Source organism: Varanus komodoensis, unplaced genomic scaffold (assembly GCF_004798865.1).
Source record: "Varanus komodoensis strain SLA01 unplaced genomic scaffold, ASM479886v1 scaffold22, whole genome shotgun sequence".
In the NCBI taxonomy this organism is placed as follows: Eukaryota; Metazoa; Chordata; class Lepidosauria; order Squamata; family Varanidae; genus Varanus; species Varanus komodoensis.
In genome coordinates, this window is record NW_025335606.1 from 6,777,726 (window position 1) to 6,805,119 (window position 27,394).

Sequence of the window (27,394 nt, forward strand, 5' to 3'; positions counted from 1 at the left end):
ATGCAATGGGGGATAGATCATCAGAGGAACGGGGTTTTGCCAGGTGCCTCTTTCCCTGCAGTTGTTGGCTTCCGGGCAGCAATAGAGGAGTAGAGGAGTGTTGCTCTTTCTCCTGGTTGCAAGAGCCTCGTGCTGTCCAGGACTTGAGTTTTCAAGATGCTGAGTGTGAACGAAGCGTTTCTTGCTTCTTTTGGAGACATCTCAACCAGATTTGTCATCTGAGATGAGTGATGGATTGGGCCTTTTCTTCCCAGCCTCATCTCCCTGGAGAACCTGGTCTGGAGGTAGCTGATGGATACATGCTGGACCATAGAGGTATTTCCTTGTTTAAGCAGTGTACTTATATTTCTATGCTGCCTAACAGCAGCTCCCAAAAATTAAGACCTCAAAATAGACGCCGATCATGCACAGCAGAACACTTAAAAGTTTGACGCATAATAAAACTGGACTGAATGCTAGCAATGGTGTAAAGCTTTTAAAATCCAGCAGCACAGATCAAAGCAAAAGTGAAAACGTAAACAGCCTGGGAAAACAACCATGTTTTCACCTGGTACCAACCTCGGTGTACCTGCCAGGTCACCCCTCTCTCTTGTGGGAAGCATTCCACAATTACCGCTGAGAAGGCCATCTTCTGGGTTTCACATCTTTGTCAGTAAGAGCTTCATCTGGTATCTAAGATGGATTTTCTGGAAGAGATGCTAATTCTTTATAAAGCAGACTTCCCCAGTCTTGTACTGCCCGAATGTGTCAAACCAAATTCCCATCGTGCCCAGGAAGCATGTTGCAAGACCAAAATGAGAGCCAGTGTGGTGTGGTGGTTGGAGAATTGGACTGGAACCTAGGAAATACGGGTTCTTGTCCCCACGCAGCCATGAAGCCCACTGGGTGTCTGGGCCAGTCACTGCTTCACAGCCTATCCTATCTCACAGGGTTGCTTTTGTGTTGGGTTTTGGGGTAAGGGAGACATTATAACTGGCTTCAGACAGCATAGTAACTCACACTCAAGGGCTGAGTTTAGGCTGAGTGTGAGTTATTAAATTGTGGGTTATCATGTTGTCTGAACCCAGCCAACATAACAAATCATAGTTTATTAACCATGATCAGCCTATGAAGAGAACCTATGGTTTGTTGTTGGATTGTTCTTCATGGTTAACCAACCATGATTTATAAGCATGGCTGCATTCAGACAACATGGTGTGTGAACAGTGGCGTGAGAGCCAGTGTGGTATAGTGGTTAAGAATGAGGGATTGGGATTCAGGAGATCTGGGTTATAGTCCTTCTTAGCTGTGGAGCTTCTCAGTCACAGACTCAGCCCAACCTACCTCACAGGGTGGTTGTTGGGAGGATAAGATGAAGAGGAGGAAAATTATGTAAGCTGCCTTGAGTTTCTTGAAGAAAATAAGGCAGGATATAGATGTGTGATTAACAACAAGGTTAACCCATGGTCAACAGCCCGCAGTTCAATGACAACCATGCCCATCCATACTCAACCTTATTTATTTATTTATTTTTCAATTTATATCCTGCCTTTTTCCTACAAAGGGCTCAAGGCAGCTTACATCTCCTCCTCCATCTTATCCCCACAACAACAACCCAGTGAGGTAGGTTGGGCTGAGAGTGTGTGACTGGCCCAAAGTCACCCAGTTGGCTCCATGGCTGAGCGGGGACTAGAGCCCAGATCGTCTGAGTCCCAGTCCCGTGCTCTTAACCACTACGTTGTTGCCTGAACCCAGCAAACAAATCAGGCCCAAACTGGATGTCTTCATGGGAGATCCGTGACCATCCCATGATATTGGTGATGACCTTCTGAGCTGTAGAAGGCTCAGGTCCCGGCTGCATAAGGAACTTGTCTTGGTATGAACCTGCTTGGTTAGTCTTGCAAAGACACCCTTATCGGTTTTCTCCTGTGTTTCTCTGAAACTGTAACTGGTCCCAATGCTCCCTCAGTGTTCAGGAATGGGGTCAAAACACAAAAAGCTTTTTCCACTGTTACAGCTTTTAATACTGCTTTTTCTGACTTGCTGTGATTTTCATGCTTTGGACTGCCTTGATTTGACTTGGAAAAGCAGTACAGCAGTCAGATGAATAAGTAAACAAACTCACACAATTCATTGATCGGTTTGACTTTAAAAGTAGCATCCAGGGGGAGCCAAACACCTCTTTTAAAAAATGGAATTTCAGGAAAGGAATAGAGGGACTTAGACTTTCCCGGTATGCTGTTTTCTTTATCCTGCTTTATCTTTAGTCTTTCATTAACCCTGAACAGCTGTCATTGGAGGAAAAAGAGCAATCCCCTGTATCGTGGCCCATAAGGCATGCAGTCCACCCATCCATGCAATCCTCTTGGGATCCACAGGGAATCTCCTTGTAGAGCATTTCCCTCTGCCCCATACTGGCAGCATCAGAACCCCCAAATATTATCACCAGTTGGAGATGACAGTCCTGCCCTTCCCTGCTCAGGTGAGTCACACTGTCCCTTACCTGTGCTGCTGTCTATGCTGTTTTACCAAAAATAAATGAAAATCAAAAGGCCCAATCAGAAAACGGACATTTTTCAATCTTTGCGCAGTGTGGTGCAGTGGTTAGAGCTTTGTACTGGAGCTTGGGAGACCCAGGATCCAGGCCACTCTTGGCCACAAGGTTCACTGGGTGACTTTGGGCTAGGCAGCGACAGCTCACCTAGTCTAACTCACCGGATTGTTGCAAGGATAAAATGGAGAGGAGGAAGAGCACGGAAGCTGACTTGGGGTTCTTCTAGGAGGAAAGAAGGTGTGATATAGCTGTCATGGAGAAACAGTTTTTACCGTAAGAAAAATGAATGCAAAATCTGCCCAATGTGCATGGAGCGCTCATAAAATATTGTGAAAAATGTCTTTACTGATAAGGGGTGTCAGAACCAACTGGGCATCTCTGCCAGACTTGGGAGAACTAAATATCTTCCAGCCTTGGCCTAGGGAGGATTGACTTGTGACAGAGATGGATGCTTGTACTCCACCTTCTCCCCAGCCCAATAAATCTATTTTCTAGCACTCTAACCTCGACCAGTGCCCAGTAAAACAGAGTTAGCCTTGGGCTGCCTCAGTCTCCATCACGTGGACTTCTGTGTCCACAGTTTGCTGTCTCTCTCTTGTCTGTCTTTTCCACCCTGCTAATATAAGCCCCTGCATGTTGACCCCTTGCTGAAAGCCAGATCTGACCCAGGAGGGACCAACCAAGGGGTATGTTCATGGATAAGCCGAAAGCAATCCTGTTAATGGCCCAGGAAACCAGTGTTAATAGCCCAGTGCTTCTTAGAACCACTGTTGGTTATTGACACATGGAGAGCAGGCAAGATGCGATCCTATACATGTGTCTTCCAGATTATGGCCATTTAAGTTTGGTGGAGCTGACTTTCAGGTTGTATAGGATTGTAGCTTCAGGAATCCTTGATGAAATTGACAATCGTATGAACATTATCTTGAGACATCTCATCAAATGCAGAGGAGTTTTCTTCTGAACAGATACATACAAGCTTGTACTACAAATTATTTTCCAAGATAAACTAACTTTTGATATGTTTAATGCAGAGGCTGAAGAGTTATATAAAGTTTCTTTGTCCTAAAGATGGAATGTACATTAAATAAATAAATGAGAAAAAACAGGGCCGTGTAGTTTTTCAAGATAATTTGTATATACTATGAGATTCTTTCAGTTGAGGTTGATGTATCGGAATTTGACCAAGCTTGTGATATCTGTGCTGCGATACTATTTTTGGTGCTTAAATTTATATTTATTTATTACATTTCTATACTGATCAAGAGCCAAAGCTCCCTTGAGCAATTCACAGCAATCAAAGCCATGAAGCACAACATTAAATGCACTACAAAAGTTTGAAACTATGTTAAACAAAAGAAATAAAAGCCAGAAGTAGAAGTAAATCCTAATAGCAGTAGTTTTCCCCATTTCATTGGTGTCTAAAGGTGCGGTCCTGTGCAGGTTTTTACCTGCAAAAGTCCTGCATCTTTAGCATCCTCCAGCCAGCACAGCCTGGGTTGAGGACTTTTTTCTGTCTATGTGTGAGTAGCACTGTGCCCTAAGTTTTAGAGTTCGTGAGAGTTTCAGACCTGCTGGGCTGCCTCCCAACTTTTCTCGCCCCGAAGATGATATTGATATTCCAGAAATGGATCCAGTGGGAGTGAGCAGTGGGATTTTTAAGAACACGGAATATTGCTATTTCAATGACATCATGAGCAGCAGGACATTTTTAAAAAGCTTTCCAGTGATGTGAAAGCAGTTCTAGGCCAAATGGATTGGCATGTCATCATTTTCAGCATAAAAGGCTTCACTGTTCGTCTTTGCTAGAAACACACTGCTTGCTTTTTGTCTGCTATCTGAAGTGCAGGATACAGTTGCTGGCATCTTAAGCTCTGAAAGCATCACTGTATTTCTGGCTGGTGCTTCAGATCGTCTCTCCCCAATCCGCAGCTGAAACGAGGATTCGGCCCTGTGAACCTGTCCGTTCTGCCACTGAGGCCTGGTGCAGAGCCTGGGGCCTGATTTGGCTTGTGGGGCTTCCCTGCCTGAACTATGGACCTTCTGGAGCTTCTTCCAGCCATGGGGATAAGATCTGGGGATGGTACCAGGAAGAGAAGCTGCCATTCTCCGGTTGAGCCGGGTCTCTGCAAGGACAGGGATCTGGGAACACTGAAATGGCCTTTTCTGTCTCCCGGCACTTTCCCTTCCTGTTTTTCAACGGTGCATGACAAAGAGGGATCAAAGGAGCTCTGGTTTCTGTGAGCGGCATTTTCTGAGTTAGCCAGATACCAAAGACCGGCGGGTGCACTTTTTGCTTTTGGGAGGGATCTGCACCAGTGTGCTCTCGGGTTAGTGGAAGCAGGAGTGGAATTCTCATACACCCACAACACAAATCCAGTTCTGTCAGTGAGCAGCCAACAGAGCAAGAAGTGCGGGCCATCCATGAAGCGCAGGCAGAAGAGATGGAACAGACTCCATGCATGCCTAGTTTCCCTTCTCGTCACGTGTGCGTGCTCTGGCGAGATTCCCAGGCGTGCACGAGAGCTGATAACTCGGAGTCTGAGGGTGATGGGGAGCTGGCGGACCCAGGCGGGGCTCGGAGCGCGAACTCTGATGTCAGAATGGTTGCTGTAATGGACAGGCCTGCGGCTGCAGCCTCAGTCCCCATCTGAGCCTGCTCTGCATGAAAGTAGCGCAAGGACAGTCATGGGGCTCAGTCCCCCCCCCGCCCCCACTTGTGGGAATGAGGGAGGAGGAGGACAAAAACACCTGGAGGGAGGAGATTTGGAAATGGGTAGTCTCTTGGATGGAGAACACCAGGATCCCCAGGTTCCATCGTCACAGCCACAGGCTGGTCCAGTTGGGGGCTCAGTGCAGACCCACTCAGCTGTACCTGGTTCCACAGCCCCCCTCCTTCCCGAGACAGGCTTTGAAGGGTTCAGCAGCAAAGCTTTGGGTAAAGGGGGGCAGAGAGGGTTCAGCAGCTCACTTTGTGTATGCTCAGAGACTCGTGCATGCTTAGAGACTTATACGTAGAATAAAGACGCTTACAAGAAGTGCCGGAGAGTCTGTCTTGCTGGGGAGGGAACAGCTGGCTCACGACACCTCTGCCTTGAGGCCGTGGCACACAAAACCGTTTCCCAGCATCTTCTCATTTCCCTCCAGGGTGTGTGTGGAAACAGTCTTCCTGCATGCCGGGCCAAGTTTTCAACCTGGCAGACGGCAGGCAGGCGTCCTCCCTGCTCACACTTCTTGCCCATCGCTGGCCTGACCGCCCGGGCAAGGAGACCCTGTTGCTTCTGTGTGCCACCTCGTGGAAGAGCAGCAAAGCATGCCAGCCGTCGCTGCCACGCCAGCGTTCTCTTAGGACACGTCCGTGTGGGTTCCTCTCATGCACAGGCCGTTCCTGAGAATGTGCACAAGGCGTGATTTATGCTGCTGCTCTGACTCACTTTCCTCTGCTCTGGGTTAACCTTTGCATGCTAAAAGAACCGTGCCTTGTTCATCAGCCGTGAGCTTTTCTGGTGATGGATTTGTGCAGTGCTTGGCCTTCCTTCCTGCGCTGTTGGGCGAACGCAGGAAGCGGCCTTGCCCAGGGCTGGGTCGGCAGTGGCTCTTTCCAGGGGTTTGAGCCCCAGTCTCTCCCAGCTGTGCAGCCAATATTCATTTCACCGGAGAAGCCAGATCCTGAAGTTGCTCTCCCTTGCACAGGACTTGCTCGTTGCCTCTGAAAGGGGTTCTTCCTGGCCGTTTTTCTCCGGCATCCTCAGAGCACAGACAGACAGAATTATGCATTTTTTCGAATGAACTCGTGTTGTGTTCATACTCCTAGGTTTTTTTTTCTTCTGTCTAACCATGCATAGGATCAGGTCTTGTGTTGTTTTGGATCTGAGGTGAAATCCAGAGACTCCATGTTCCACCTCAAGCTTCTCCCTCCCCTTTTGGGACCACTTTTTGCCATGCCGGTATTGGCAGGGTGGGGTGGGGAATAATTTTTCAAGCTGATCACGGAGCCAGTATGGTGTAGTGGTTAAGAGCGCAAGCCTGGGACTCAGTTCTAGTCCCCACTCGGCCCCAAAGTTCACTGGGTGACTCTGGGCCAGTCACAGACTCTCAGCCCAGCCTACCTCACAGGGTTGTTGTTGTGGGGATAAGATGGAGAGGAGAAGAACCGGGTGGGATATAACTGTAATCTAATAATATGGATAATTAGTGGATAGATAAAATGTTAAGGAAATAAAGCTATGCATAACTAAAAGGTGTATCCAGTATTAAACTAGTGGGAACTAGCACAGCCGCTTTCAGAAGCAAGCCACACAGTTACTGCCTCGGCTTGCACAAGCGGCTTGCACCATGGGCTTGGTGCTTGCACGAGGATATTTGCCTGGGGCCGGCAGTGTTGTCTGTGGAGTCATAGGTTCATTTGGAGTCCTGCCTCTGAGGACCTCAGTCCTTGGACCTGGAACGTCACACAGGGAGACCCCAAGCAGGGGGCAGCGGGGGCCGGGGAGAGGAAGAGGCTGGGACCAATGGCTTATGCCGTATCCCAGCATTTGCAGTCCTTCATCTTGACACCTGCAAACAAAATGCAGCATGCAACGCGCAGGTTGGCCGAGCGTGCTGACGCCACAGCTCACTCCTTGCCTTGAATGCGCGTGAGCCTCCGAGGCTGGAGAGTCACATGCATCAAGGGTGCGCAGTGTAGGATTGTGTCCACCCTTGGCCAGCGATTCTGCCTGCAGAAAGCAGCCTTCCTTTAGCACCGAGCTTGGTGATACTTTTGCCACCGAATGGATATGAGTCCTGATTGTAACGTGCTTTATCTCTTCAGCACATCCGACGTGGCACAGATGCACAAAGGCCAGAGCTGACCAGGTTGTGCTTGCTGAAAAGCTTACCACCCAAAGATGCAAACCCAGAATGTAGAAGTGGGTAAGGCAAGGCGGAGGGGCAGATGTGTGAGGTCTGAAATATTGCCAGTGTGGCGTAGTGGTTAAGAGCATGGGACTGGGACTCAGATGATCTGGGTTCAAGTCCCCACTCAGCCATGGAGCCAACTGGGTGACTTTGGGCCAGTCACAGACTCTCAGCCCAACCTACCTCACAGGGTTGTTGTTGTGGGGAGAAGATGGAGGAGGGGAATGATGTAAGCTGCCTTGAGCCCTTTGTAGGAAAAAGGCAGGATATAAATAAATAAATAAATAAAATTGCAAGGACTGTGCAGCAAGGAACGTTTTAATTTATTGTGTATTTTATTCAATGTTGTGAGCCGCCCCGAGGCTTCGGCAAGGGGCGGCATAGAAATGTTTTAATAAATAAATAAATAAACTTAAGCGCTGATGATAGCAAGCTGGTAGGTTCCTGGCAGGAGAGGAGCTCCATCAGTTGTTGTGGTCCTGAACCTTACGGGGTTTTCTAGAAATAAAAGGTTCAAAACAGCACCTGAATTGGGCTCAGGAACATACGGGCTGGCAGTACAGGCAAGCCAGAATTTGGGTTACGTATCCAGAACTTCCCGTTTCTGCCGTTGGTCTGGTGATCAACAGTCACAGCTTCTGAGCAGTCTTTAAGGGCAGCCTCACATCGAGCACATTGCTGTAACCTAACCTGATGTTTCCCAGAGCATAGACTATGGAAGCCAGATTATTCCTGTCTGGATAAGGGCATGGCTGGGCCACCAGCCACAATGCCGTGGCAAGCATCTTGGGCCACTGAGGCGACCAGTTTGCTGCAGCAGCCCAAACCTTGGTGATTCCACAGGCTGATTTGACATTGGCCCTGCTGCTTCAGCTTTCCCTTGCAGCAAACATGATCAGAGCCCTGGTGCGGAGCAGCTGTCACAGCTGGGACTGTTCCACTTCGAAAAAGGGTGAGGAAGGGGAGACTTGACAGAGGTGTTTGAAATAATGCATGGTGTGGAGATAGTAGAGGAGGAGGAAAATCCCTCCTCCTCCTCCTGCAACACTTGAATCCGGGGTCATCCCATGAAGCTGATTGGTGGGGCCCTCAGGACAGATAAAAGGAAGCATTTCTTCACACAGCGTGTAGCGAAACTGTGGCATTCGCTGCCATGGGAAGTGGTGACGGCCACCAGCCTGGGTGGCTTTTAAAAGGGATTGGACGGGTTCGTGAGGGAGGGGGCTCTCCGTGGCTACTGGCCTTGCTGGCCACAGGCTCCCTCCTTCCCCAGAGGTGGGCTGCCTGCATGCACCGGTTGCTGAGGGCTTGGCAGGAGGGGGTCTTGCACCCGCCCTGCTGGAGGGATCCTGTGGGCACCGAGTGTACGGAGTGCTGGACTGGTTGGACCTTGGGTCTGATCCAGCAGGACTTTTCTTATGTGCTGTGTGGACAATATGTGGGAGAGACTTGGAGAGATAAAGAAAGATAGCCAGGAATGGGCTCTGGTGACGCGAACAGCGCTGGGCAGCGCTGAGCCTGCGGGTGCTGCTGAGCCCTCGGGCACCACGCTTGGGTCAGCAAGGGGCCCGGCCCCTCCTGTTCAAGAACCCCATTTTCTCTTGGGTTGCTGAGTATGCTGTGAGGTGATCGGATTATTTTGGCATGTGCAAGAGAAGGCGCGAAGGGGTTGCGCAGTGCGTTGGGTCTCGGACCCCACCTCTGTCTTGCCTTCAGCCTTCCCTGGCTGCAGTTTTCAGTGGTGCCGGGGCAGCTTCCCAGATTGTTCCGGCTGTCGGTTTCGTGTGCTGCTTACGGCTTTCCCTCCTTCCGCACTGGAGGGAGTCAGTCGGAGCACATGGTGCGGATGAAAGGTGAGACTCCTTTCAAAATAATTAGGATGGTGCCTGCTGCTAACAACACATTTAAAAGAACTGTCAGCATTTCCATTTATAACCAGGTGTTTTCAGGAGATTAAAGGTTAATTGGGGAAAACTCCTTTCCACGCAGTTCGGTTATGAAAGGAATACCTCTGGCTGAATGACTGTAGTTCAGGGCAAGATTTTGAGAAGCCCCTTTTTCCTCTTTATTGCATTAGCCCATGTGCATTTACCATGGGGCAATTGACCCCCTGGGGTAGGAGGAGGGCAAGGTGGCTGGGCATGTGCACAGGCTATTGGCAATGCATTGCTCCCAATTTTTAATCCTGCTTTCCCTAACTGGATACTCTCCAGACGACTTGGACTACAATTTACATTATCATTTATTCATTTTTGTACCGCCCTGTAGCCGAAGCTCTCTGGGTGGTGTACAACAAGGTGTAAAAACAATAAAATGCAATACAAGAACATCAATCAACAATGTTAAAATAGTTTAAATTAATTTTAAAATAGCTTTAAAATCCAATAAAAAGACCCAGCAAGTAGGATTACTTTAATCTCCTAAAGGCCTCTGCATAGAGGGCCATTTGACCTGGTGCCTGGCAAACCTGGCGCCAGGTGGGCATACCAGGGAGGTTGTTCTAAAGATGAGGGGCCACCAAGGAGTTGGCACTTCGAGGCAGGTCCCAGAGGTTGAGTGTAGTGACTGGGGTGGGAGAGGCACTCTAACAGGTATTGCAGTCCCAAGCTGTGTAGGGCTTTATAGGTTGCAAGCAGCACCCTGAATCGGGCCCAGGAGCATCCAGACAGCTGATGCAGGCAGACCTGAGCTGGTCTTATATGCTTGGACCTCCAGCTCCCGGTTTCCAGTCTGGCTGCTGCATTGCGCATCAGCTGCAGCTTCTGAACTGTCTTCTAGGGAAGTCCCACACAAAGTGCATTGCAGTAATCCAACGCAGCGATTACCCAAGCATAGATTCCTGAGCCAGGTTACCCCTGTCCAGGTAGGGGTGCAGCTGGGCCACTGCCCAAAGGTGGTAGAAGGTACTCTGAGCCACTGATGCCACCTGAGCCACAAGTGACAAGGCCGAGTCAAGGAGCACCCCAAGCGATGAACCTGCTCCTTCGAGGGGAGTGCGACCCCATCTAGACCAGGTTTAAAATCACCCATCAAGCCATATCACGTAGGAAGGATGATGGGAATTGCAGTACAACAAGTCTGGAGGATCTCTCTTGATAGAGGACTATTGAGAGGGAGTTTGCAGGACTGCTAGCTCGCATCCTGAAGCGCTGCCCTCCCCCCGCCCCCAAATCATGTTTCTGGCATGATTTTCATCTCTTTCCTTCTTCTGTTGGCCCTCAGCAAGGTCGCAGCTGCATTATAAAGTAATGCCAGTTGCGCTTGATAAGAAATTATAGAATAGGAGAAGGGAAGGGGCCATGGGGCCATTGACTCCCAGCCCCTGCTCCATGCAGGACTCCCAGTTAAACCATCCCTCTCAGCTGGCTGCCCAGTTGCCTCTTGAATGCCTCTCGTGTGGGAGAGCCCACTGCTCCCTAGGTCATCGGTTCCATCGTCATACTGCTCTAAAAGCCAGGAAATTTTTCCTGAGATCTAGCCAGAACCTGGCTTCCTGTAACCTGAGCCCATCATTCCGTTTCCTGCACTCTGGGATGGTCGAGAAGACATCCTGGCCCTCCTCTTTGTGCCAGCCTTTCAAGTTCATGCAGGATGCTAGCCTATGTCCCCTCAGGCTTCTCTTCTCCAGGCAAAACATGCCCAGTTCTCTCCATCTCTCCTCACAGAGCTTTGTTTCTGGTCCTCGCATCTTCCTTGTCACCCCCCTCTGAACCCTTTCCAGCTTGCCTGCATCTTTTTTTAACAGTGGTGTTCACATCTGGACCCAGGACTCCAGATGAGGCCTAACCAGTGCTGTGTAGAGGGGAACTAGTACTTCGTGTGATTTGGAAGTGATGCTTCTATTAATGCAGCCTAAAATAGCATTTGCCCTTTTTCCAGCCACGCCACATTGTTGACTCATATTCAGCTTGTGATCTTCAACAATTCCAAGATCCTTCTCGCTTGCAGTATTGTTGAGCCAAGTATTTCCAACCTTGTAACAATGCACCTGGTTTTTTTCCCCTAGGTGCTGAATTTGGCATGTGTCCCTTTTCAGTCCAGCGCTCCTTGAAACTTGTTTCTATCTTCCAGGTGGGATTAGCTATCCCACCCAGTTTTGTGTCATCCCCAGATTTGATCATTATTCCCTATACTTCCTCATCCAAATCATTTAGACTAATGTTGAAGAGCACCGATCCCAGGAAGGAACCCTGTGGTACCCCACTTGTTAACCTCTCCCCACTTGGAGAAGGTACCACTGATGAGCACTTTTTGAGTCTGATTCTGTAGCCAACTGGGAATCCACTAGCCCAGTTTTGACTAGTTTGCTAATCTGACTATCACGGGGCACTTTGTCAAAAGCTTTGCTGAAGTCAGGATAGATTAGGTCCACAACTTTCCCGCAGTCCATCAGGGAGGTTACATGACCAAAAAGGAAATCAAATTAATCCGGCAGGACTTGTTCTTCAGAAATCCATGTTGGCTTCTAGTAATCACTGCATTGCTTTCAAGGTGTTTGCAGACCGACTGCTTTATTATCTGCTCCAGAATTTTCCGAGGGATTGATGTCAGTCTGATGAACCTATAGTTTCCCAGCTCTTCTTCTCTTTTTCCTTTCTTGAAGATCTTCCACAAGTAGTTGTCACCTTCCAACAAGTAGTTCTCAACTTGCTGCAGGAACTATATAGACAAGAGACTTTGGCTTGTTGGAAACTTCAAATTTGGCGTCTTCTAAAGGCATTTTTGGACAAGCATGTTGTGGTGAGGGCAGGCAGGCTGTCCAGCTCAGGCAGCTGCAGGCTGGTAATATTCAGATGTGGCTACCAAAGGCTGAAATTTTTCAGAGTGCCCGTATAGTTGGAGAATTCCCTCCCCAAATAAATATTTGGCCCCATCACTGATTTTTTTTTAGAGAACTCTGAAGTTTCTATTACACTCTGTATTTGATTGCACCTTTGTTTCTGCTCATTTTTAGGGGTCATAAAGTTGTAGTTCAATGTACTTTATATAGTAGGTCCCTAACTTGGGAGCAGTCCTTGACCCGATGCTTTGGCCGGATCCGCTGTGGCAACAGCAGCAAGAAACGTGCGTGCAGCAAAGACCGCTGTGAGATCTCCTGTGCTGAGACTACTCTTGAAGAATTTCTCCAGGGTTCTGTTGGTCCAAAATGCAGCAGCTTGGAGAAAGCCAGTGTGGTGTGTTGATTAAGGGCACGGGACTGAGACTCAGGCGACCTGGGTTCTAGTCCCCACTCAGCCATGGAACCAACCATCCTCACATGGTGGTTGTTGTGAGCATAAGACTGAGAGCAGAATGGTGTAACCTGCTTTGAGATCTTTAACAAATGAAAAAGATGGGATATTATTTATTTATTTATTTAGCAGACTTATATGCTGCCCCGTTTGCCTAAGCCTCGGGGTGGCTTACAAATAAATAAATATCATTAGTACAATAAAATACAGTTGGAGACATCCTGGCCAAAGTTGTTAAAATCAATAAATAAAATCAACAATTAAAATGATGTGTGAATAATAAGGTCTTGGCCTGGCGCCGAAAAGCAAATAATGACAGCGCCAGGCGGACCTCTCTGGGGAGCGCATTCCACAGATGGGGCGCCACCGCAGAGAAGGCCCTCCTCCGGGTACTCACCCTCCTAATATCTTTCACGGAGGGCTCCCGGAGAAGGGCCTCTACCGCCGATCTCAAGGGGCGGGAGGGCAGATATGGATGCAGGTGCTTCTTTAGATAACCAGGTCCCAAGCCATTAAGGGCTTTATAGGTGATAACCAACACCCTGAATTGGGCCCAGACTTCAATGGGAAGCCAGTGAAGCTGACGGAGGACTGGGGTTATGTGAGCACAATGCCCAGTCCCCGTCAGCAACCTGGCAGCTCCGTTTTGCACCAATTGAAGTATCTGGACCTAATTTATAAACCTAATAAATATTGGTTTATATTTCATTGATGTTTAATCTTAATGGTTATGTTACATGCTGTTGCCAATATGTTTTAAATGCTAGATTTTGATATATCGTATTTTTTGCTCTATAAGACGCACTTTTTTCCCCCTCAAAAGTAAGGGGAAATGTCTGTGCGTCTTATAGAGCGAATATGTGTGTGCAGTAAGTCTGTCAGATGTGCAGCCCATGGGGAAGTGATGGGGAATGTGCCTGTGATTATGTGCCCATTTGATTCAGAATATTTTTTTTCTTGTTTTCCTCCTCTAAAAACTAGGTGCGTCTTATGGTCAGGCGCGTCTTATAGAGCGAAAAATACGGTAATTAAATTTTAATGGCTTTCATCTTATTTTGGAGTTTTATCTATTTATGTGTTTTATTTATTATTTTATTTGGTTTATTCTGGATTTATTGAATTTCCATAGTTTATGTATGATTTTATTGCTATCGGTCCTTTAGTTGTGTATTGTCATGTGGTCTTTGTATTGTTTTATGCATTTTAATATGATGTAAGTCACCCAGAAAGCCTATGGCTTTGGGGTGACATAGAAGTTGAACAAATATATTAATAAACTCTACCATTGGCTTTCATTCTCTTGGCTTTTAAAAAGTGTGTGATAGTTAACTTGGATTTGGAATTTTCAACCACGTGGTTATTTTGTTGTTAACCATCTTTAATGCTTTTGTTTCTTCTTGTTTAAAGTCCTTCTTGTGTAAAATTATTGTGCTTTGCCTTGATGTTGGTTTTTTGATTTAGCAAATAAGTTGATTTGTCGATGTTAATTTCATAAGGAAAACATGATTATCATCTGGACATGGCCTTGTTACGACAGTGTGCCCTAAGAGGAGGTTTTAAGGTCCTTTAGGGTTTGATCCTTTGGAGATGCTGGTAACCCTCCAACCCCAGAGGATTGTGGGAATCCTGTGTGGGGTGGGAAAAGCGCAGAGATGGTGGCTGCCTCTGTGTGTTTCTTGCTCTGCTGCCACTGATTTCCAAAGTCCTCAGAAAAGGAGGCACCCCCAGAAATTTCATATCTTGACAGCACCAGTCTCTTCCCATTCCCTCAAGCATCCCCCCAAATCCCCCTTCTCCAGGGTTGCTCTGGGAACCTTGCAGAAGCAGCTGGCCTGGTTCTTTGTCTAAGGGGGATCCCAGCTGTGGGATCACAGCGATTTTCTGACATTGCAGCTGAGAATCTGAAACATCCTGAGATTGCCTAGCGACTGTCCAGCGGCTATCAGACTGTGCTGCCAATTATTTATTTTTATTTATTTATTTGGGATTCTTGTATGCCACCCCATTCGCATAAGCCTCGGGGAGGCTTCCAACAAATAAATAGCAGTACAATACATTTTTTAAAAATTACATAGATAAAATAGTGATCACGGCAGGGGCATATAAATCCAGACCCACGAGGTCTGTTATCAATTCGAATGGAAGTCTTCTTGCCTGGGGTGGGTGCAGGGCCGTCTTAACGCACGGGCCTGATGGGCACTTGCCCCTGGGCCCCATACTAATCTGTGTACATTAACCCTTGGAAAATTGGAAAACTTCCAAAATTAACCGTAGTTGTAGTTGTCGTAGGGGCCCCAGGACACTGCTTTGCCCGGGGCCAGTAATGCTGTTAAGACGGTCCTGGGTGGGTGTGGGGGTTATTTGCGCTTTCAGTAGAGGACTGTACTGCATTCCATTGTGCCGCCGGCCTTCAGGCTGGGACATAGGGACACAGAAATGTGGGGAATTGCCTTATGCTCCCTATAAGACTTGGGAGTGGGACTTCTCAGTAGTGGCACCCACCTTCTCGAAAGCTCTTCCCCATGTGGTTTGAGAGGCGGAATCCGTGGCAAGCTTCCAACTCCTCTTCAAAGCCCAATCGTTCACTCAGGCTTTCCCCAATTTGTTAATCGGTCACGAGGATGCTCTGTTTTACGGCTTTTTTGGGAATGTTTTTAAAGCATTTGCTGTCTCCTGCTGTTTTGCATGCTTTTATGCTTTTCTTACATGTGCCTTTACACAAACCACTAGAAATCCGTGGAAGTTAAGTGGCAGAGAAGCAGCTTACATAAAAATAAAAGTCCGAGTGAGAGCACAGGTTCATCTAGCTTATGGCCATCAGCGTGACCGGCAGATCTCCAGGGTTTCAGGCAGGGTTTCCCAACCCTGCCTGGAAAAGCCAGGATTCACCTGGGCACCATCTACATGCAGAACATACGCTCCACCTCAGAGCTCTTCCACAGTACTGGCTAAATCTGCTGTTTGCCCAACACAATAAGTCCAGCTCTTGCCATCCTAAGATTAGCACTTAATTACAGCTGGTGACTCAGTTTTTCAGTGTTCGTGGGAAGAGAAACAGCACACTGGATCCATCCAGCATGGGTCACTTGCTGTTTGCAGCCATGGTTACGGAGTCAGCAGTTCATTCCATAGACAGGGCACTAAAGTCTGTTAATGACTCGCCCTTCCCTGGGCCCCGTGCGATGCCCATTCATGCTCCCTTAGGTCACACCTAGCCAGGCATTGTCCATCTGCAGGTTCTTCGGCAAGGAGAAGCCTTTTTATAACTTCTCTGCATTGTGGTGCAGCAGGGAGAGGTTCTGCTTTCATGTCGAAGTTTGAGCAAGACCTTTGTTACTGCTGAGCTCCTTTAGTCTTTGCCTCAAACATCTCAGATTTTCAGCCTGAAGAGGAAGAAGGTGTCTCTTGGCCCTTTTGGGCTTCATCTGATTCTTCCATATAGCCTGAAGTGCTTGATCCTGCCTAATCTTGGAAGCTAAGCAGGGTCAGGCCTGGTCAGAATTGGGATGGGTAACTTGAGTGTCTGTTTCTATGATTATTGTTGTAAACTGTCCAAACAGCTTTGTAATAAATAAATCTTTCTCCTCCTTTAATGTTGACCTCACGGGTGTAGTTTGGTAATTTTGGACTCTTGAATTACTGATCTTATGGGAGATATTCCTCGTTAGGTGGCAGCAGGTATGAAATCCCTCTCTTCAAATGTTGTAAGCCAGGACAAAGAACTTTGGAAGGAGGCCCTCCTTCTCATTCGGCTGAGTTAGAAACATAGAAATAGAGCTAGTCAGACGGGGTCTCCTGGGCCATCAAGTCTGACCCCCAGCTCCAGCTGGCTCTGCACATGACTTGCCTACCAAGTAGCCTATCCTTGAACACCCGCACCGATGGGGCCTCAACCACCTCTCGTGGAAGCCCATTCCATGCCCTCTGGGTCCTAAGTGTCAAGAAGTACTTCCTGGCATCCAACTTGAACCTGGGTTCCCTGAGCTTTGCTCCATTGGAGCGCGTCTTGCCTTCCTCTGCAGGGGAGAACAGGTCTCTCCCCACCTCCGTGTAACATCCCCTGACATACCTATATGTCGCCAGCAGATCCCCTTGGGGTCTCCCCTTGGAGTTGGGTCCCAGTCAACTGCCCTACCGTTCTGCCCTGACGCTGGTTGACTTTTTCCTCATCCAGCCATCTTTTCCTTGCCACCGGGCCTGAAAACAATCATGCAATGACTGGTAACTGTAGACTGGCTTCTCGGAGTGAAGGTACATCCTTGGACACAAGGATGGCTAACAGTGTGCGAAGGGGAAACTGGCACTCGGTTCCTTTCTGTCTCATTTGTGGTGTGCCCAGATTTCAGTCGGGGCCCCTCGCTGCTGCTGCAGTCCCTCCCCGAGGTCCCAGACCGGCTTGTCTTGAAATCTGTGCCTGGCTAGCCATGCTCTCTCTCTCTCTCAAGTGCAAGCACAGGGCCTGATTTGGATCTGAAAAGTGCCACTGCCCCATGTGAGGGTCCTGATCCAAATTGGGCCCCCTGAGTCTGTTCTCAGACTTGACTTCTGTAACGCGCTCTACGTGGGGCTGCCCTTGAAGACGGTCCAGATACTTCAATTGATTCAAAATAGAGCTGCCAGGCTGCTGACGGGGACTGGGCGTTATGTTCACATGACTCCAGTTCTCTGTCAGCTTCACTGGCTCCCAATTGAAGTCCGGGCCCAATTCAAGGTGTTGGTGATGACCTATAAAGCCCTAAACGGCTTGGGTCCTGGTTACCTGAACGAGTGCTTACGTCCGTATATGCCCGCCTGCCCCTTGCGATCAGCGGGAGAGGCCCTTCTCCGGGAGCTCTCCGTGAAGGAAATTAGGAGGGTAAGTACTCGGAGGAGGGCTTTCTCTGCAGTGGCGCCCAATCTATGGAATGCGCTTCCCAGAGAGGTCTGCCTGGCGCCATCGTTATTGGTTTTTTGGCGCCAGGCGAAGACCTTTTTATTCAAACGTTGTTTTAATTGTTAATATTATTTATTTATTTTATTCTTGGCCAGATTGACTCAAATTGTATTGCTTTTATATTGTGTTTATTTATTTATTATTGTGAGCCACCCTGAGGCTTCGGCAAATGGGGCGGCATAGAAGCCTCATGAATGAATGAATGAATGAATGAATGAATGAATGAATGAATAGATAGATAGAGTAAAGCAAAGAGAAAAGGTGTAGCTGCAACATACAGGCTTAAAGGAATGTCTGTGTTGGCCTATAGAATACTAGAAGAATTAGTATTAGTAACCACAGCTGTTTAGTCACAGCTGTGGTAGGCCTGACTTAGCCTGTGAGATTCATATTCTGAATCACAGGGTTGAAGAATGTAAGAAAAACTCGGCTGGATCAGAGCAAAATCCAATGTAGCCCAACAATCTGTTTTCACAGTGGCCAGCCAGACCCCCGTGGGAAGCCTTCAGCAAGACCTGAGTGCAACAGCTTCTAGTCCTGATGAGTTAATGCTACCCCACCTTTTCCCCAGCTCACTGCCTCTGATACTGGAGGTAGCATAAACCCACCAGGACTAGAAATATAGCCTTAACTTTGTAATAGCTTTATCTTCCATTTATGAGTTAAGATATAATTGGTTTTAGTGGAGCGAAAGGAAATATGCCATTTCTCAGACTTGGTACTAAAATAACACCTGGCTTTTAGTTAAAATTGTGCCTTCTGTCCATTTTCCCCGCAGGGCCCTTCCGCTCCTGGTTCCTTATCCAGAGTGATGGAAAATTCTTCCGTGGCTTCGGCCTCGTCTGAGGCAGGGAGCAACCGATCACAGGAAATCGAGGAGCTGGAGCGATTCATCGACAGCTACGTTTTGGAGTATCAAGTCCAAGGCTTGTTGTCAGACAAGACGGAGGGGGACGGGGAGAGTGAGAAAACGCAGTTGAATGTCTCACAGGTGGGTACAGAATAGCAACCTGTGCAAAGGATGGATCAGAGTTGCAATTTACAAGGCAGGTGGATTTCTTGAGGGCAGAGGGGCCAAGAGCTGCCCTGCTTCCTTGCTCTGCTTCTTCTGTGACCTCAAATATTAATCCAGGGGCAATAAACATTTGCCCACAACTGCACTCCAAAGAGGACAATATTTTCTGGCTGCAACGAAAAGGAGACCACTTGCACTCCAGTGCTATACGCGTGTGTGATTGTTAGGTGTCCTGAGATCACTACTAGAATACAGCACCATAAGGTAGATCGGTGGCCTGGGTGGGCCAACCAGGTGCTTCGGATATAATCTAACATTTTAGCACACACTTCCTGTGTTCCCCAATGCAGAATTGGTTAAGGATATTGGGGGAAATGAAAGATCCGTCCTCTAAAGAGAGCTATCCCAGAGAAACAGCATGAGCAAACATTGTTGAAGGTGGAGAATCTTTTAAGGGTGGATTCAGCTGGCTGTTGGGAACCCAAAACATAGGAGTGGGTACAGCAGAGGGCACCCTGCAGACCCCCATCCCCCCTGCCCCCCCGTCCCACAAACATGGAGCCCGTGGTACGATGGTACCTGTTTTGAGAAGTTAAGAAGAGCGGCCCAGGATTCTCTCTGCACAGTGGCCATCCAGCTGCCTGATGTTATTCTACAATATGACCAGTTGAAAGTAGCGATGTGGGTTTTCCAGAAAATAAGGAATTGGTATACTTTCCAGTGCAAATTTGGATAATATACATAGAATGCATATTAGAAAGTGCTCAAGTTTGCATTGGAAAATTTGATTCTCAACTATCTCATCTAAAGCTAAAAATGAGAGTCCCTTGTTGGCTTTATCCCAGTGCTCCACAAGATTTCCACCCTTTATGTTTAGTTTCGTCTCCTTTTAAGACATCTATCTGCTTTAATGTCATATATGTATTTTCTCATATACATGAGATAACATTTATCACAACTCTGAAACTTTCAAGCTTGCCTAATACTGCACTTGTGGTGGGCATCCACTGATAAAAGATTTTATTTTCTTGGGCTCCAGGATCACCACAGATGGTGGGTGATCCTTGGGAGGAAAGCTATGGCAAATCTAGACAGCATACTAAAAAGCAGAGACGTCACCCTGCCGACAAAAGTGCGTATACTCAAGGCTATGGTTTTCCCATTGCAATGTATGGCTGTGAAAGTTGGACCATAAGGAAGGCTGAGTGCCAAAGGATTGAGGCCTTTGAATTGTGGTGCTGGAGGAGACACTTTGTCCACCTAATTAGAAGGTCACTGGAGAAGTCACTGATGGTGGGAACAAATGATGGCAAAAGGAGAAGGGGACGGCAGAGGTTGTGGTGGCTGGATGGGGTCACTGGGGTCGTGGGTGTGGGCTTGGGTGGACTCCAGGGGATGGTGGAGGACAGGAGAGCCTGGACGAATGTTGTCTGTGAGGTCATGATGGGTTGGACATGACTTTGCGACTGAACAGATCCACCGATAAGGATGAAATGGAACATTTTTTGGAAGAAAATAGAGCACTGGAAAAAAGTCTGCAGGACATTTTCCATCCCACATTTATTTATGTATATGACTTACTTCCTGCTTAAATATAATACAATTCCTAAGTGGGACGGCATCACCCTTAGAAAGTGCAGTGAAATACATTTCTGCTGGAAGAGGAGGACACTCTCTTCAAAGGGAGAAGCTAATCCAGTGAAGATGGTTCTGTGGACTTAGATATTGGTGCACCTCTTGAGTTATTTCTTCTTTGCTACTTCAGTGCCCTACAGGAGACATGTTGCTAAATTTTCCAGGGTGGGAGGGATGCTTTTACACTTCAGGGTGCTGCCTTAGCTGGACAGATCATTTCATCGGGGTCCTCAAACTTTTTCAACAGGGGGCCAGTTGAAAGGCGGTGGTGGTGGGCGCAGGCAGGGCACGGCGAGGTGGCAGCGGGTGCGGATGTGGCCACCCCCATAATTAAAAATAGATTTCAGAAGCTATATTTTTGTTACCATCAATTCTTTCTTTGTCTTTATCATCGTCTCTCTTTCCTTTCCGCCCGCCTCTCTCCTGTTTCCCACTCTGCATTCCTGCTCTGTATATGTGTGCAATGGGGGGAGATCTGGGCATGTGCAGTTGAGCCGCTGCAATTTGGGCGTGCGCCGGCTCTCTCTCTCTGCTCAGTTTTAAAGAACACCTGTGCCGGCTCAGAGCTTTTGAACTCGCTCAGAGATCGTTTTCTCCAAGCGAGTCCAAAACATCTGAGGCAGGCCAGATGAATGGGCAAGGTGGGCCCGATCTGGCCTGCGGGCCATTGTTGGAGGACCCATGAATTACATGTTTGATTTGATTCTCGCTTTTCCAGCTGGGGAAGTGGGCACAGGGCTCAGAAACAGGAAGGTTTTAATTAAAGGCAGCGCAGTGATGCAAAAGCAATGGTGCCGGTCAGCTGGACAGGAGGAGCAAGGCAGCTGGGGAAAACACCAGGCCATGAGCTGCATGGAAGAAGATTCTGATTTGCTTTCAGCTGAGCAGCACTACGTTAGTCTCAGCATCATCGGCAACATTTTTCCACATGGGGGACAGAAGGGTGTTTGCCCTTCATCCTGTGCATAGATGTTCCTGTTGTAACACCAAGAACCTGATAGACTTGGGGTAGAAGGCAAAGCAGAGAAGCATCTCCGCTTCGAGAAAGAATTTCCATTTGTTGTCAGTTTCAGTGGTTGTTCCCAGGCTGGTCTGCGCCTGCTGGCCTGGTTCAGAGGCAATGGGAAATTGTAGCAGCCGCTCCTGACAAACTCATCCGAGTCCTGATAAATCTGCAAGATTCTCTGTAACTTCTGCTTGCGCCAGGGCTCCCCCGCCCCCCCCATGCAAGTCTGCCCCTTTGCTGGGCTGTGGCCGTGGAAAACGAGCACAGCAACAGAGTTTCCGGATGGAATGCTTCCAGGCGTCCCTCTGCCCTTTTTCCTGCCTCAGCCACATAGTGGTGGAAAAGGAAGACAATATAGTAAAACATAAAATACAGGCTAACCAGAGTAGGAGTTCTCAATGCGACGGTCTGGTTGCTTAGCAGAGTTGCGTTTTTCTGTTTCTCGCAAGCATCTTGTGAGTGAATGAACCCAATGGAAGATCCTTGCTGGAGCCTTTGGGTTCTCTTCCAAGGAAGCATTTGGCTTCCCAGCATGGGAAAAATGGCAATATTGGACAGGAGGGCTGTTGTGGCAATATGTCTCACAAATGCAGAAATCAACACGCAGGCTGCAGCCAGGTAGAATGCGAAGCTATGATTTAAATTGTAGATTTCTTGGAACAAGTCTGGCCAAGCCTTGGGTTGCATGCTCCTTTTCCTCAAGCTTGGTGGAGATGATAAGTTTTTGCTTCCCTTTTTAACCAGCTGCAATTTAGGTTGAGGACTGAACTTGGTTAGTCTCACCCTTGGTTTACTAAAACCGGCCGACTTCAATGCAAGACTTAAAAAGCTGACTTCTTTCATGAAGCAAACCACCATTTAAGGTTTGATTGAGTGTTTGGATGTAATTTAGTGGTGGTTAATTGAAAACAGAAGCACAAGTTTCCAGTCCACTGCACCAAAAGTGCTGGGAAGATGCATGCAAACCCAGGATCCTCCCAGCCTCATTCACATTCAGCAAAACCATCGTTAAACTTGCTGTCCAAATAAAGCCATAAATTGGTTGAGGGCCTTGTGTGAAAACATTCTGAGCAGTCTGTCATTGCTGCTGCACTGGTCATCAATGACAAGTAAGAATGTTTTCCAGATGACCAAGCCAGAAAACATCAGTAAATTGGAAGAGGCTCAAAAAAATTTATGTGCTTCAAATAGCTATCATGTGGATAGACATGCTGTTAAATGTTTAGTAACTTTTCTACACTTATTTGCAACACAGGTCATTGTTTTCCCCTCCGTTTCAAGTCCAAAGGCAGTTCCTCCTCTGCAGATGTTCTCCTGCCGTGGATAACCTTGGATTTCACTCGGCACCTTCCTTTCCCTTCTTTTTCAGTGGACGGCTGACTGTAACGAGCAGATCGAGGGCAGCGGTTCTTCCTTCAGGGCCAAGGGCTTAGCACCTCAGAATCAAAACCAGGTGAGGACATCTCATTCGTGGGGTGCTGGCTTGGTGCATTTCCGAAGCTGTGGACTTTGCAGTTCGCATCCAAGCCTCAGGTCCCCTGATAATTTTCAAGGCCAGCCTGGCAAGCGGAAAGTGACGCTCTCACTGTTGGCTGCAGGGAAATCCATCCTCTTAAATTCATCTGAATTCGCAGGTCCAGAGTAAAGTTTCTCTGAGCAGGATCACATGTGATTCTGAGCAGGCTAATCAGGAGTGAAGCTGGACCTCTCTCCCTCCCTCCCTTCCTCTTTCTGCTTCCTGTAAGTGTGCAGGGCCCCGCTTTGGATCAGGACCGCCTTCCTTAGGAGCAGAAGGTTAGACCCGGTGCCCTCTGACCATATACTTCCTCAGATCCCAAGCATAGAGTGGGTGCAAGGGGGGTTACAAAAGAAAATGTTACACTTTGCACAGAGGGGAGTGGTCTCTAGTAACCCCCCTGGAGCACTCGGCTGTCTAGCAGAATGCGGAGTTTGATAGGAAGCTTTCTTGCAAGAGGTCCACCCCAGGGGAAGACGCTTTCCCCGGACATGCCTTCCGTCAGATGTGCCAACTCTGCCATTTCAGGTGTGGGGAAAGCTGTAGAAGTGCCGGGCTTCCCCTCCCTCCACAGCCCCTCCCTCCGCAGTGCACTCGCCCTGCTTTCCCTGCATGGTCCTTTATTTTCTTTGACCCAGACAGTGTTGGCCATGGGGACTTCTGGGAACGGCTGAGCCCTGTCGGGACATCATGGATAACCTGTACTGAACAGAGCAAGGATTTGGAGAGGTTTAGTGTCTCTTTGATAAACCCTAGCATTTTTGCAAGGTAACTTTTGCTAAACTGGAGCTGCAGAACTGCGCAGGTCTATGGACTGACAAACAGCCCCCCCCCCCCCCCCGCGGCCCCGTAGTTTTGCTGAGGTTTAACAAGGCTTCCTAAATTAGATCTTTTGCTCGGAAAGCGAACCATCTCTGTTTGAAAAAGTAAGCCCTGCTGAGCTCTTCTCAGCCTGCCTGGAGGTAAGTTCCATTGAACAGAGTGGGACTTACTTCCTAGGGGCATGTTTAGGATCGTGCTATAAATGTGTGGTGTAGTGGTTAAGAGTGCAGGACCAGGACTCAGGAGATCCAGGTTCTGGTCCCTGCTCAGCCATGGAACTTATTGAGTGACTTTGGGCTAGTCACAGACTCAGTCCAGCCTACCTCACAGGGTTGTTGTTGTGAAGATAAGATTGGGGAGGAGGAGAATGATGTAAGCTGCTTTGAGTTCCTTGCAAGGAAAAAATCTGGGATATAAATAAAAAATCAATATAAAATATATCAGCATTCAGTAGTGTGTATATTCTTTAATTTGATCTGATTAAATGCAGAATCTTCTCTGTCTCTTTTATGCCCTTATTTTCATGGGTTGTACTGGAGGGGACAGCTACAAGCCTTGTCTTGTCTTGTTAGACTTGGGGTTGGGAAATTTCAGTGAAGAATCCGTAAAAAAAGTCTTACATGTCCATCTCACATTTTTGTCCTCCTGCAAGGAAACCCTAGCAGTTCACATGGTTCTCCTCCTCTTCATTTTATCTTCACAACACCCCTGTGAGGTAGGCTGGGCTGGGCTGAGAGCCTGTGATTGGCTCAGAGTCACCCAGTGAGTCCCATGGTTGAGTGGGGACTAGACCCCAGATCTTCTGAGTCCCAGTTCAACCCTCTAACCACTGGCCAGAAGACATTGCTTTTCTAAGGGCAATGAAGCAGTTTGGTCGACTCATCACTGCTTTCCAAATAGAGTTTCCTTTTTAATCCTCTAGAAATGAATGTTCCGGGTATTTTCACTGCATTTCAGTTTGAAGCAGGGAACTGCTGGCTGCGGTGGATGCATATGAACCAGCGGCCGTAACATCCGTTCACGCTGCAGCAACAGCCTACAGCTAACGAGCCCATGCAGTCCAATTCTGGGCTGTTTGTCCCCCAACCATCAGAGTTCTGAGTCCAGGCATCACGTCAGCAACCCAGGGACCGAGCATCCCTGCGCAAAAGGGGGCAGGTTCCAGCACACTCTGCTCCCCCCTGATTTTCAACAACCCAGAGTTTTGCAGACCATGGGTTTCTGCTAACATGCAAAGTAGATCCATCTCCAGGATCAACCTTCCAGCTCCTTTTGTATATCGATAATTCTGTAGCATGGGGTTTAAGTATACAATTAAATTATTCTTTGTTGAGGGAGGAAGAGGAGGAGAGAAAACCGGGAGTCACATGCAGGTTCAGGATTTGACTTTCTAGAATGTTCAACTGGATTCATACGAAGGTGAACTATCTTCACCAAAACATTTGCCTTTCAAAATATCTCTGGCATCTTTGAGGGACCAGCGGAGTGCCTTTCACAAAGAAAGCACCTGAAATCGTAAAGAACAGACAAGAAAGCTGGTGAGGTTTTTGCCAAAACACTCTGCAATGTGCTGCACCAGAGGTGTGGAACCTCTTTCAGTATAAGGCTGAATTCAGATTCTCGGGGGCCACATTCCAGTGATGGATGAAGGCAGCAGACCAGGACTAGGACCACGTCCAGCATATCAGCATTTAAACCTCTTCCTACCAGTTACCGAGTCCTTAAGAAGCATGTTGACCTTTCAGCATCAGGGAAAATGAAGATAATTGTACAAACCTCAGGAAACCAGAATTATGGGGAAAGCGGTGGACCAGAAGAAGGGGGCCTGACCCTTTGGGGACAGCCTGGAGGGCCAAGTCTGGATGTCAGCTGAGCCATGCATCTCGGCTTCTGGTGTCGGAAGACAAGCTCTGCTGACTCAGGTGAAGGGCCAGGGCCGGCCAGCCCTATCCTTGCCCAGGCTCGTGTGCTCCCATCCGGCACCAGATCTGCAAGAGCAGCAAACTGCTGCCTTTTTCCAGTCCTTGCCAAGAGGGCTCCCACCCCTGGAGGGCCCTGTTGGTTACTTGGCTGCCATGGCGGTTGGCACAGCTAGGGAGCGCCTGGCTGGACTCTCTCGCGCCACCTGCTGGGCATGCCACTGTTCCTGCCTCCCGTGGGTGAAGGTGCTTGTCTGCCAAAGTCTCGCGAGAGTTCTGCTAATTCCCCGTGGGATTCCCACCTCAGGGCACACGTGTGTTGGGGGAGAATGGGCCCAAGTGAGCCAATGTGCAGCTGGCCAGACAGGTCAAGTATGGCTGGCTGGGGCATGCTGGGAGTTTCAGGCCTTTTTCCTGTCTTAACATGTGTCGGATGGGACCCATGTAGAATGATCTGTAGCCTGTACTAGATCTCGTTTTCACTATGCGTTTATTGGACCGAGTCCTTTCTTTTATGTTTCAAAAGCCATCTTAGCTGCTGACTGTTTCCACCTCTTGTGACCAGAAAATAATGGTGCATTGCTTGTTCTTTGTGCTCTCTGCGCATCACACAAATGGACTTTGTGCTTGTTGCTGGAAATATCCTACAGATTCAAAGTATTAGTTTGGATGGGAGCCCCTCCCCTCCCCTTCCTGTTTCCTGGATCTATGGGGAGGGGCTTCTGTCCATCCCTCGGTTCGTTTTTGGCTCCCTCCGTGCCTAGATTGGGAAATGCTTCTTAACTGGCGTATTCTTTCAGCATTTCTCTCTTCCTCCTTGGCTCCCTTTTAACCCATCTCTCCATGAACTTCACTGTTTTCCCTCATCATGTGTAAAATCTTTCTAAAATTTTCCTACCCACTCTCCCTCTGATCTTTTGGGTCTTTCTACGAGTCCCTTCCTCATTCTCTGCTCTCTCCCTTCCCCATCTAGAGTGATGGCATCAAAGACACCCTTTAGAAAGTAACCCCCTCCCTCCATCTCTGCTCGAACTGAAGCCAACTGGCCCCCATCTGCAGAGGGCACGGGGGTCAGACCGGGGCAGTACAACACTCCTCCCTTGGTCCTGGGTCCCACAGGCAGTCTCAGTGCAACTGGGGGAATGGGGGCAGGCCTAGGAGGCGGGGGGGGGGGCTCCTGCCAGACTAACACTTGGCTGCAGAATCGCCCCAAGAACAGCTCCCATGCAGGCACAGAGCCCGCATGTGGGAATGCACAGGTGACCACTCAAAGAACAGCGGCCGCAAGTAAGCAAGCTGCCTGTGTGCGTCACATGATTCTGTACTGTCAGGGAACCTCTGTCTCTGCCTTTCCACTCGTCCTTCCAAGTTTCAGTCACTTCCCTAAGAGTCTCCTGGCTTTGTCTAACCAGAAAAGCCTCAAACACCTTTCCCTGTGCTATGTGGGTGCAGACTGGAGCAACTGCGGTCATTATTGTACTCCAGAAATTATTATTGTCATGTTTGACTTCACAAAAGCAAAAAATAAAATTCCCATTGTTTCTGTGTTTTTTAAGCCACATACTCATGTTATGGCATTATTTGAAGAACGTTGAATCACTTTTACTTCCGTGCACAGCAATTTGTGTGAGTTTGGAACATGAATCTTCTTATTCAGGAAGAATCTTCTTCTTGCACTTGCATTTTCCTGGTGGGAACAGCCCTGGTAGGATTATCTTGAGGGTTTTCTCTTTTCCTGCAGTAACAAGGCTGTATGTTTCTTGTGAATCCTCTACAGATACATGTAAAGGGTTTTGAAAAACAAGTGTCTCAAATCTTTGGAAGAGCCTGTGGTGAAAATTGGACCCTCTAGAGGTTTTGGTCTGCAACTCGAATGATTCCTCAC

The 27,394-nt window shown here is 48.1% G+C and overlaps 1 protein-coding gene across 4 annotated transcripts in view; it reads left to right on the plus strand.

The window, feature by feature from the left end:
• The window catches only part of CTIF (cap binding complex dependent translation initiation factor), a 198,228-nt gene that overhangs the window by 36,410 nt on the left and 134,424 nt on the right, over window positions 1-27,394 (plus strand). For 3 of the 4 annotated variants that reach the window (XM_044431072.1, XM_044431073.1, XM_044431075.1), the window contains exons 2-3: window positions 18,375-18,587; window positions 22,622-22,705. In XM_044431072.1, the coding sequence (XP_044287007.1) occupies window positions 18,408-18,587; window positions 22,622-22,705 (264 nt within the window). In that variant the 5' untranslated portion in view covers window positions 18,375-18,407. The remainder of the gene's footprint in view (window positions 1-18,374; window positions 18,588-22,621; window positions 22,706-27,394) is intronic. The other variant, XM_044431076.1, reaches the window with a different exon arrangement.